Source organism: Delphinus delphis, chromosome 11, assembly GCF_949987515.2.
Source record: "Delphinus delphis chromosome 11, mDelDel1.2, whole genome shotgun sequence".
In the NCBI taxonomy this organism is placed as follows: domain Eukaryota; kingdom Metazoa; phylum Chordata; class Mammalia; order Artiodactyla; family Delphinidae; genus Delphinus; species Delphinus delphis.
In genome coordinates, this window is record NC_082693.1 from 24,774,136 (window position 1) to 24,786,507 (window position 12,372).

General features: G+C 38.4%; 1 protein-coding gene across 1 annotated transcript in view; it reads right to left on the reverse strand.

Annotated features, from left to right (window-relative positions):
- The window catches only part of OVCH1 (ovochymase 1), a 51,953-nt gene that overhangs the window by 26,283 nt on the left and 13,298 nt on the right, over positions 1 to 12,372 (reverse strand). The window contains exons 10-14 of the mRNA XM_069541228.1: positions 12,169 to 12,297; positions 10,565 to 10,639; positions 9,301 to 9,481; positions 3,123 to 3,195; positions 2,499 to 2,694 (exon numbers count right to left, since the gene is read on the reverse strand). Of these exons, the coding sequence (XP_069397329.1) occupies positions 2,499 to 2,694; positions 3,123 to 3,195; positions 9,301 to 9,481; positions 10,565 to 10,639; positions 12,169 to 12,297 (654 nt within the window). The remainder of the gene's footprint in view (positions 1 to 2,498; positions 2,695 to 3,122; positions 3,196 to 9,300; positions 9,482 to 10,564; positions 10,640 to 12,168; positions 12,298 to 12,372) is intronic.

Here is a 12,372-nt window from a genome sequence, read left to right on the forward strand (position 1 = left end):
CCTATAGCTTTTTGAAAAAAATTAATAAAAATTAATTTACATTTATGTAAATAGTATCTTATATTTTATTTATATTTACATTTATGTAAATAGTTCCTTAATATATTTATAAAGCTTTTTACTCTAAGCTATTAATACAACAACATTGTGAGGTGGGCTGTCACACTAATCTCACACATGAAAAAGCCAGAGCTCTGAAGATTTAATCACACAGCACCTATGGGACAGAACTAGCCTAGGTCCGACTCTAAATCTTATTTTTTTTTAGTGTTTGTTTGTTTTTGGGTTTTTTTGTGGTACGCGGGCCTCTCACTGCTGTGGCCTCTCCCGTTGCGGAGTACAGGCTCCGATGCGTAGGCTCAGTGGCCATGGCTCACGGGCCCAGCCGCTCCACGGCATGTGGGATCTTCCCTGACTGGTGCACAAACCCCCGTCCCCTGCATCGGCAGGCAGACTCTCAACCACTGCGCCACCAGGGAAGCCCTTATTATTTTTTTAATGTAGTAATCTAATACATAGATAATTTAATGTATTTAAAATCCTCTTTTCAGGGACCATCCCTAACAATGTTGCTTATTACCATGTCTCAAAACTGAGAACTTGTTTTCTCTCTGAGACTAAAAGACTGAATTCACCTTTTATAAAACTGTAACCACCTCCGTCGTCTGGTGGTCATGGAGTTGGTGAAGGTTGAAGATGTTAAAGAACAGGCACATTTATTCAAGGGCTTTGAGGCCAGTGAGTCAATAAAAATTTACTGTTTCCTCTATGCTAGGTAGATGCTGAGTCCTGGAGAGAGAGCAGTAAATTAGGCAGAGATCTGGCTCCCACTCTAAGGGGTGGGATGTAGAAAATGATTCTGTAAAATATGTTAAGTCCGTTTATGTGGAAGGAGATGATAAAACCAGGTAGTGCAGAGAGTGAAGGAAGGACAGTCCTGCTGCAAGAAAGGGGTCTGAGAAGATTTGAGTTGAGGATGGAGTAATGAGGAGGGGCTGTGAGAAGACTGGAATAGGAGTGCTCCGGGGCCAAGGAAACAAAGCACAGAGCTTGAGAAAGAAAGAAGACACAGGTCAGCCAACAAGGGGACAAAGGAGGAACTGAGGCTGGAGAAGTATGGGGAGGTCCAATGCAGAGCCTTCAGTGCTGGGCTAGGAGTTCAGATTGTATTCCAAATGTAACAAATAAGTCATTCAAGGTTTATCAGCTGAGCCACACTGATTTTAAATCCCACTTTTGATATTTATTAGCCATGGAATTTTAGCAAATTACTTAGACTTCAGGGCCATAATCTCCTCATTTGCAGAATGGGAGGATAAAATCTCCTCATATGGTGGTTGTGAAGATTTTAGGAAAATGCAATTTGGCTGCAGGTAGCACAGTAAGCTGAGAACATGAATACTGTATGAGGTCAAAGATATCTCACCTCCTTCAAGCTCACAGACTTTATCATTATTTTTCTTTAAATTGAAGTATATTTAATTTACAATGTTGTGTTAGTTCCTGGTGTATAGTAAAGTGATTCAGTTATATATATATATATATATATATATATATATTCTTTTTCATTATAGTTTATATATAAACTATATATAGTTTATATATAAATTTTTCCATTATAGTTTATTACAAGATATTGAATTTAGTTCCCTGTGCTATACAGTAGGACCTTGTTGTTTATCTATTTTATATATAGTAATGTATATATGTTAATCCCAAACTCTTAATTTATCCCTCCCCACCCCCTTTCCCCTTTGGTAACCATAAGTTTGTCTTCTACATCTGCAAGCTCACAGACTTTAAATGACATATAAACAGAAGGAAAATATAAAAGAAAATAACTTTATACAGTGAAAAGAAGCAGGACACAAACATCAACCCATTCAGATCTTTCAGTATTTCACTATGGCTTTAAGAAATCTAGAATCTAGCCCAGGGGTCATCAAACCCCAGCCAACAGGCCAATTTCATGCCAGGCCCTAACCGAAGCCTATTTATTACAAGCCTAGTTATTACATCCCCAAGCCTATCTATTACAATCCATGAACTAATTCTGATTTGTACTTTTTTTAAATGGTTGAAAAGAAAATCCAAAAAACGAATAACATTTTGTGACAAGATTATTGTATAAAATTTAAGACTCATGGACAAGTTCTGTTGGAATACAGCCACATCCATGCTATAACATATTGTCCATGGCTGCTTTGTGCTACAACGGCAGATTTGAATAGCTGTGACAGAGACCACATGGCTTACAAGGCATAAAATACTTCTATCTGGCCTTTCACAGATCTAGCCTACCTATGATTAAGTCACCCTGATGAAAAATATAAAACAGCTCATTCTCTAATTTGATGAGCTTTACAGCTACATAAAACATGGTTTCAATGTTTCAGAAGGAAGAAGGGCTAAAGCAGATACTACTTGATATCATTTCCATGACACATTCTCAAAACTCTCAACCAGCAGTGATGCTTATGCAAAAGTAAAATGTTTACCTTCACTAACACTTCCCCATCCAGTCACAACACAGATCTCAGAGGAAAACAGAGGCTCCGTGCTGTGCGGGAGACACACTGGCCTCACCACTGAGTTGAGCTCCAGAGCAGAGCTCAGCTGTATTAGGGCAATGTCAGAGTCAAAGGTCAGTCTGTCAAAGTCTTCGTGCACCACAATGTGTTTTGCCCTTCTCACCTGTATTGTTAGCAAGCAAGAGATTACAAGGCAAAGTCAATGAGTTGAACAACTTCCTTGTATACTGGTCCAAAATAATCTTAAATCTCTGCATTTCCACACATCAGTAATGAAGATGATTTTGTACTAAATTAAAAAGGGCAATCTCTGTTAATAATTTACAGGAGTCCATGCACCGCTTTCTGAGGACTGGTGGTCCTAGAAAAACCAGACTATGGTGGACCTGTGTACATGGACCTGAATTTGCACTTCCTGACTCACCTCACCTAATTTTCAGATTAAATGTGATCTTAAATGGTATCTTTAAATGTTAGTATAAACGATAAGTATACGAGGGCATTAGGGGATTAATAACTACATGTTTTAGCTAAATGTATTCCCTGGCATGTGAAAATTTAGGCAGAATAACCATTAAAACCATTTCTCACCTGCTCAGTTGGTTCCTTCAAGGTTCTGTCATGGTCTCCAGCAACAATGGTCCACAAGAGTGGATTATTTTTCCTGGAGAGAGAAGAACAACAAAAGTTTGTCATGAAAACACATTTTTCACCATTTGGTCTAACCCCTTCTGGCCCTACCAACATGCACTGTTCAGTTCAGTCAGGGGCCACCCACTACCCTGTCTGGCACCTTTGTGTAACCAGCAATGCTACACTCTGCCTCCTGACCTACCTGAGGACAAGTTCCTAATTGTGTATCTTGCCCCCTTCTTTTGGCCATAAAATGTCTTTGGAGCCCTTATCAAATATCACCAAAGACTATTTTTAAGTTAAGAAGGAAAAAAGAAAAGTTAGAGCTTATTTTAATTTCATAGTGATATTAGGAATGCATGAAAAAAGTTACCTTCATAATGAGGTAGATTCTGGTCCATGTTTTACTGTTAAAAGTATCCAAACATTCTATTACAGGAACCAGAATTGATGAAACTCAGGTTAAAAAAGAATTTGTCAATTCAAAAATAGGTAAAATTCACGTATAGTGTTAGAGGTCAGGGCACTGATTCCTGTTAGAGGGGTGATTGTTGGGAGAGGCTCGAGGGGGGCCCCTATTTGTTTCTTGATCTGGGTGCTGGTTACATGGGTGTTTGCTTTGTGTAAATTCCTCTAACTGTACTAAAGATTTGCACACATTTGACATACTTCAAAAAGATGTCTAAAAATTTAAATGTACATCCATTAATTTGCCACATCAAGATCTCCAGGGCTCCCCTGGTGGCACAGTGGTTAAGAATCCACCTGCCAATGCAGGGGCCATGGGTTTGAGCCCTGGTCCAGGAAGATCCCACATGCCGCGGAGCAACTAAGCCTGTGCTCCACAACTACTGAGCCTGCGCTCTAGAGCCCGCGAGCCACAACTGCTGAAGCCCACGTACCTAGAGCCTGTGCTCCACAACAAGAGAAGCCACCACAATGAGAAGCCCGTGTGCTGCAACGAAAAGTAGCCCCTGCTCGCCGCAACTAGAGAAAGCCTGCGCGCAGCAATGAAGACCCAATGCAGCCAAAAATAAAAGATCTTCAGTTGAAAAAATATCCAAGTAAAGAGTCTCTCAATTGCCAGAAGTACACTGTCACTTTAGCTCGGAGATTAAGTTTTCATTTTTCAAAACTGTTTCTTCAGTAAAATTTATTGAAATTATTTTTCAATACACTTTATTCAAAGGAGATGTTTCTTAATACACATAGGCATCTTCTCTCTAGTCATAACCATGCTCATTTCAATTTCTTGCATGATGAGTCTGACTCATTCATGTGTTTCAATGTGCCTCTATTAAGGGAACTAACTTAGGTAAAGTGCCTGGCAAGTACTCTACAGATGGTAAAGACTCCATAATGGTAGCCATTTATTATTATCATTGTTCTTATCTGTCATGCACTCTAATGGAAGGATCAACTTTATTCTCAAAGTCACCCTCTAAATCATTACTAACTTATTTCTTAAAGCTGTTACCAAGCTGTTGTCCTAGAATCATACCCCTGCCCTTGCCTTGAAAGGAAACCAATTGCTCGTATCTAAGTCTCAGGAGGAAGTTGCAAAGAGAAAAACAAGAACTGGTTAGACCCAACTAGCCTCAAGATGGTGGAAGATTTGACTTCCACTAGACCTTGGACCTCATTATATGCTCATTGTAATACAATAGCTAAATGACGTACCCACCAGCGCCATGACAGTTAATGGTTGCCATGACAACACTGGAAAAGCCCATACAAGAACTGAAATGGAGTGCTGCATCAGTTCCAGGTCCAAACCACACCCTTGTTCTCTGATAAGTCATGGATATTCCTCCCACTCTTTCCAATTCCCTCCCTTTTACTTCGACCCTCCTATATATATGGTGTCTCCACCAGAATTGGGTTAAGAAGTTGAATTTCGAACTAAATTCCCACTTCTCCATTCTTCTGCCATTGAACAAAGCTTCTGCTGTCCCAGTCTCAGCATTGGTTTCATGATTGGCTGTGTGAATCCGAGTGGAAAAAGAACCTCCCTGGCTGAGACAAGGGGTGTCCCGGCATGTGTTCAGGCGACCAATTTGATGACAAATTAATTCTACCTTTTTATACAGAGAATAGTGTCCACAATACAAAGAAATAATAAACATCATGGTAGAGGTGATAATGTAGCTCACAATCTCTAGTGAAGAAATTGTGCACAGTCATCAAATATCCTTTTATTTGGTAGAGAACACTGTAAAAAGTATATGACAACACAACGTACACTTTATAAAGCAATAAAGCTTGAGATTTCTCCAATATGGGACAATAACTGAAGGTATCAATTTATGAATTTCTCTAGCCTTTCTTCCCACTTGCCCATGATCAAGCTTCGTTTCTTGTATCCTTATGGCCTCATCCCCAACGCAACAATGGGACATGTATCACTTACTGCAACAGGAGAAGAAAGAGTAACTGCTAAGTTACAGAAAGGGGCTGAAATTGAAAAAAACGCTGATTTAGGTTTGAGACAGAAAGATTCCAATGCACAATTGCAAAGTGAGTTTAGTGCCCTAAAGTGAGTTAAAAATCCCACATGATCACGAAGACCAGAGTGGAGTCAGCAAAATAAGAACACACCAGGTTTTTCCTAAGGATAGAACAACATTACCCAGGAACTTGTTAGAAATACAGACTCTCCGGCCCCACACCAGACTTTAAGTCAGAAACCCTCCAGGCAATTCTGATGTTTGCTGAAGTTTGAGAACTAATACTAAGGGTAACCAGTGCCAGGGACAGTAGTATATGGGAGGTGATACAGTGTTGCTGTCAGTCGTCCTTATTGTCTTTGGAGCACTACCCAGCAATGCCAGCAAAAATGATGTCTATCTCAGCTCCCAGATTTTGCACACTTCCTCAACTGGCTCATCCCACATGGCAAACCTGCCTTCTCAGTGGATTTGGATACTCAGAAGTCCCCTTCTATGGAGGATGGAGCCCTGGATGTCTATAAGATTGATGAAGTTGAGGCAGGGAGAAGCAAGTCCTTGAAGGAATCAGCTGAAGAGTTCCCTAAAGGCAAGGCATGAAGGGAACATACTACCTCAGTTATACCAGCATATCAAACACTTCTGGGGTAAAGATCTATATAGTTCAAGCTTCAAAAAGATATTTTTCTGGTCAAGTAAGTTAGGCAACTATGAAAAGTTAAAGAAAAAATGAGGTGCACAGACATTTTTCATATCAGTATAAATACAAGGCACAATGTTTTGTGCAAAAAATTATAAAATACTACAAAGTACATTTAATGTGCATAAACATTAATGGAAAATCAGATAATTAAAACATTTTAATATTGATTACTTCCAGAGAGGCGGAATGGATTAGTGAAATGGAGAAGGTAGTTTAGATTTTACCTGATAACTTTATTTAACTGCCTTTTAAAACAAACATCATTACTATTTTAATGAAATTTTACAAAGAAACCAAGAAGGTTCACTAATGATATTGGACACAAGTTCTTTTTGTGGTTAACTTAAATGGTTCACAAACATTTTTAGCTGACTCTGTTTATTAATCTCAATTGATTCATCAAGTTGAATATTCTACCTTGTGAAGAATGGTTTGCTGTGCTCTGTATCTTGCTGCAAGGAGTCATGGTCCATGACATTAATTCAGGAACAGACTAAACTATTTGACAAGGGAGTCTGCCAAAGCTTCTGCTGTGCCTCTGGTATCAATACTAATAGCTGTTTTCTCTAATGCATTAATTTTCACTAATTAGTCAGCTATAACTGAGGCTTTTCCATGGTACATAAAAATGCACTTTGATAGAACTCTTATAAAATGGCTTCTCCAAGGGCAGAAGGTGTTAGAATGAACCATGTGGTTACTGGATTGAGTTGGAAATATTCGCATGAACTCATGTTTACTTTAATATAGGTACAGATAGATAAATATGTTTATATAAGTGAGTTAGTATGCATACTTACATTTTCTAGCTCTTTCAGCTAAGAGGGCCTAGAAACAATAGCCCCCTAGTAGCAAGCAGGGTGCCCAGCACCCAGATCTTGACTTCTCATGCCATTCTCCAATAAAATGAACCAGGGCTCACGGGAGAAATGGCTGTTTCTAGGACTGAGAGGGGAATAAATAAGATGAACCTGGAGCATCCTGTAGTGTCACAAAGGATGGGGGAATATCAAAAAGACAAGAAGCCACTCTGAAAGAACTCACAGTAGTCAAAGCTGGAACAATTTGAGCAACAAAATAAATATACAGTATTTATAAAAATAAATATTTTCAAGTCCGCACCGGTATAAATACATGATTTAATAAATAAAAGGAAGAGAAGAGGTAAATCTCGCATACAGAAGAATTTCAAATAATTTTTGTAGGAAGCTCTGCGCTCAAGAAGGTGGAGCTTAAGGCCCAACTGTTTGAGTGTGGGCTACCCTTAGCCACTTGCTTCCAAAGAGTAGGTAAGGATGGGGGGAAGATGCACCTTTACAGTGGAGACACCTGGTAAACACTGCCTGGGCCAGTGATGGAGGTTAACGTCATCATTGAGAAGTCATGTTGACAGCTTGTACCCTTGATATGATGTGATAAGAAGAGCATGTTGCCTCTGTGTTCCTCCTCCCCCAAATCCCTAATCCCAGTAAAACCATGAGAAAAACATCAGACGAACTCAAACTGAGGTACATTCTACAAAATACCAGATGAGTACTCCTAAATACTGTCCAGGTCATCAAAAACAAGGAAAGTCAGTGAGACTCAGAGCCAAGAGGAGGCGAAGGAGACAGAACAACTAAATGCACCTTGGTGTCCTGAATGGCAGAGGGAACAGCAACTACACAGACCTTGTGAAAGGAACAAGCACAGCATGTTTGAGGAAGGGGGTGGGTCCACCGGGGACAAGCAGGGGAGGGGTCAAGATGGAGTCAGGGACAGGGAAGGGTTCTGGACCTTGGCTGTACATTGGAATCATCTGGAGAGCATTTATTTATTTATTTATTTTGAAGTATAGTTGATTTACAATGTTGTGTAAATTTCTGCTGTACAGCAAAGTGATTCAGTTTTATATATATATATATATATATATATATATATATATATATATACATTTTAAAAAAATATTCTTTTCCATTATGGTTTATCATAGGATATTGAATATAGTTCTCTCTGCTATACAGTAGGACCTTATTGTTTATCCTCGGGAGTATTTAAATTTACAGTGTCCAGAACCAACCCACAAGTGATTGCCTTAACTAGTCTGGACTGAAAGTGAATTAATTACAGTTACACACACCCACATGATTTAATCTATATATGTTATAAAGATAAAAGCAAATCACAGAAGAATATAAACTATAGTTCTTTTATATTAATATCAAAACCAGGAAAAACAAGGCAATATACTGGTTTTAGGGATTCATAGATGTTAAAACGAAAAAAAAAAGCAAAGGAATTATGAACACAAAATTTAGCATAGTGTTTACCTCTTTGGGAGGGGCACTAAGGGGTTTTGAAAGGAAAGTGTAAAGGTCCTTCTTACGCTAGGTAGTAGGGACACAAATATACATTTACTAACTATTCTTTAGATTACATATGTATATTATGTACAGTTTTTCATATCATGGCATAGTTTACAATTTAAAAACACAGAAAGTTCAGTGATGAAGGTGTGGATTATCCTACTGTGCTCTCCACTGTCGTGAACCATACTTTAAAAGGAACAGCGCTAAACCAATCCAGGGTAAGGTACATTGCATGGCGAGGCCTCTGGAATTACAAACAATAGAACAATGAGCATTTAGCTTAAGGATTAAGTTAAGGCAATGGGAGAGGGCTGTTATGTGAAAAAAGAAAGAGATTGAGTTCTTGTTTTCTGGAACTGCAGTAAATTTAGATCGATAAGTTTCTGCTACAGAGAAGCAGACTTGGGCTTAACATAATCAGAGATCCCCATAAATGGGATGAACAATTTCAAGATTTGATTTGCTTTTTCCTCACTGACATTGTTTAAATAGAGGCTAGGTGGACCTGGGGCAGAAACACTGAAAGGAAGATTCATGCTTTAGAATTAGTCTGGATGATTTTAGAAGTTAGACAATTTTACTTATGTCCTAGGTACGGTACATGAATACATTAGTAAAATATCATCAGTCTCACTCACGATTGCACACAATGGGCTGCAGTCAGAATCCAGCTAGAGCTGATGATGGCACCTCCACACTGGTGATTGCCTAGAAACCTCAAACCCACCTGCCATGGCCAGCAGTGGGGGCAGGCTTCCTCCCCTCCTGCAATTCTCCTGGAAAGCCACTGGGGACTAAATGGAGGGATGCCACAGACACCTACAGCAAAGGAGATCAAACTAATGACCCATCCAACTGAAATAATTAAGAACACACTCCTCCCCCAATGGCTTGCCATAGCCAACAGTAGTAATTCCCAAATATCAGATGAGTTTCATGAAGATACAGATTCCTAAGACCCATCTCTGTAGAATCCGACTTTAAAAGCTTGCCTAGGTGACTCTGCTAAGCAATCAGGTTTTTAGGTACTGGCCTAAAAAATTATATTTCTTCATTCATTTAACAAATATTTATTTAGTGTTTGGTGTTGCCAGGCACTGTTCTAGGCATTGGTGACATATCAGTGAACAGCATACTGTAGACAAAAATCCTGGCCCTCATGGAACTTACATTCTAGTAGGAAAATTCTGTTTGTTAGCAAAGGATACAAGGTTCTTTATTATACATCCCTATTTAATCTCTCTTTCTCATTGTATAAAACCATTTACCAATCCCCAAACACACCAAATTGGCTCAGACATCCAAATGCTGTTCTCTTGTCTGGAATACTGCTGTGACTCAGATCAAGTACTATCTTCTCCATGAAGTCTTCTCTGACTCCCCCGTAAGAGGCAGACAATTTTCCCTCTTTATAGCTCCCTGTGCAACTTTCTATTGATATTAAAACCCATCAACTAGAACATATGAAATACATGCATACAGAGCAATGAAAGTTCATAATATTTAACCAGACACTTAAGATTATAATGAAGTTAAGAGTTGCAAGTGTGTTAAAAAAATGAAAACAAAAAAGTTTTGTTTTCACCCTTTGCCCCCAAATGCAAAATCATATTAAACACAGAATTTAGGAAGATTTTTTAAGTTTGCATAGGAATAAATGAGGACAAGGAATGCTCTCTGTACCTCTTTTTTCCTGTCATAAAGCTTATTTCTTCTTCCCTCTATCTATAAGTCTATACTCAAACCCAAACAGGGTTCTGGAAATTTCACGGGCTTAAATATAAAACTCATTCTTGCTCACTGTGAAGCTATAGCAGTGCAAGATGAGGCTTCTGTAAAGAGGCATCTAGTTAAAGAAGAAAGGAAATTAAACAGATAAGAATCACATGGTCATCAACTCACCATATGGAATATCTTTTGTAGAAGATACAGCATTGGTTTTGGAAGATGACGTTGATCCGATTTTGTTTAATGAATCTGCAGAGGAAAAAATATTAATTGAAAATATTTAGAGTAGCCTATAGTAGCTGACCCTACTTGCTTACATGGTCAATCATAGAACTGCTCTTAAGTTGATCTAACTACTACTATCTTTCAAATGTTATGTCAGATCCCATACATGTGATTTGGTCATATATCTCATAATATCCCTGTTGTACCATTTTAAGCATTTCTTTCTTCCTTGGCTCCATGAAATTACTCTCCTGGTTTTCTAAAAATATATCTATAGTCATCTTTTCCCAATCTCAGTCTTTATTTCAGGATCCTATTCTTCATTCTGAAAGATATTCCACGAAAGTACTGTTCATAGCCCTATTTTTATTCATTCACATATATATGACTTCCAAATTTCCATCTTCGATCTAAATCTCCTTCCTGAATTCTGGATCTAGGACTGCTAGATCTAGGACTAATTCTAGGACTGCTGGATACCTCCATCTGAATCTCCCACAAGCTCATAAAAATCCACATATCTCAAATGGAATCAATTGATTTTAACAGTCAAGATGGTCTTGTTATGTTTCTCTGTATCATTTAATGACTCCACAATCCATGCAGCCACTCAAGCTAGAATCCTGGAAATCATGCTGGAAGTTTTCTTCTTCATATATCTCCTTCCCCACAACATAACTAATCAAGCAATGTCAGAATAAATTCTTACCATGATGTCCTCACTACTCTCCTTGTGAGTGAGCTCACCCCTGACCTCTAATGCCATCTTCTACATTACCACTAAGGTTTGAATTCTGGCTCCACCTCGTGCCAGCTATGCACCTTGGGGAAAGTTATTGAACTCCTAAGCCTGTGTTCCCTCATCTGTGAAAAGGGGAACAGTATACAAACCTCTTAGGTTTGTACTGAGGAATAAATGTAATAATACATGTGAAATGCTTAGTCCATACCTGGTACAGGGTGAGTAATCAATAAATGTTAAATAGATATGCTGTCACTGTGGTACTTAACATTTAATATCCTGTGTCCATCATGATCTAACTCTCGCCTTTTTTATCATTCCCTCCAAAACTGCAACAAAATTGAGGTATTTGTAGTTTTCTGTACAACATCCATTCTCTTTCACATTAGGGTCTTTGCATATGATATTCCTTTTGTCTGAGTAAAGGCTACTTTATTTTCTAGAATGACTAGAATCATACTAATCCTTCAAAGCCCTCAAATATCCCAAAACAGAGCCAATCTCATTTCTGAGTTACACTCTCAAATCTGAATTATCTCCTTTTCATATAATGTGCTTGGAATCTTTTTTGATCATCTAGTGGACATAGTTTCTTGGCATCATCTAAAGTACTTTTTAAAGCACAGGTTCCAGGGCCCCATTCCACATCTACAGAATCAAAATCTTTGGGGGTGGGCCCAGGAATATGCATTTTAATTTTGCTACCTAGGTGATTCAAGCACCCTAAATTTAGGTAAACATGGTTAAATTATCTTCCCTATAACCATTTCCATAAGCAAAATATCACAATCATACAAGTGTTTATACTCACCTAAGGGTAAAACACTGAATCTAGCCTTGAAGCGTTGGAAATTCTTTTCACCATCACTTTTAAAATGAATCACCATCATATTACCAGGACTGAATACCCGAGTAGCATTCAAGATTTCACAAAGCTTGGCTGTAAAAGTTTTAGGGAACTCTGCTTTATAGTTACAAAAAATTAAAAATCAGAAAACAAAGGTAAAACATCATC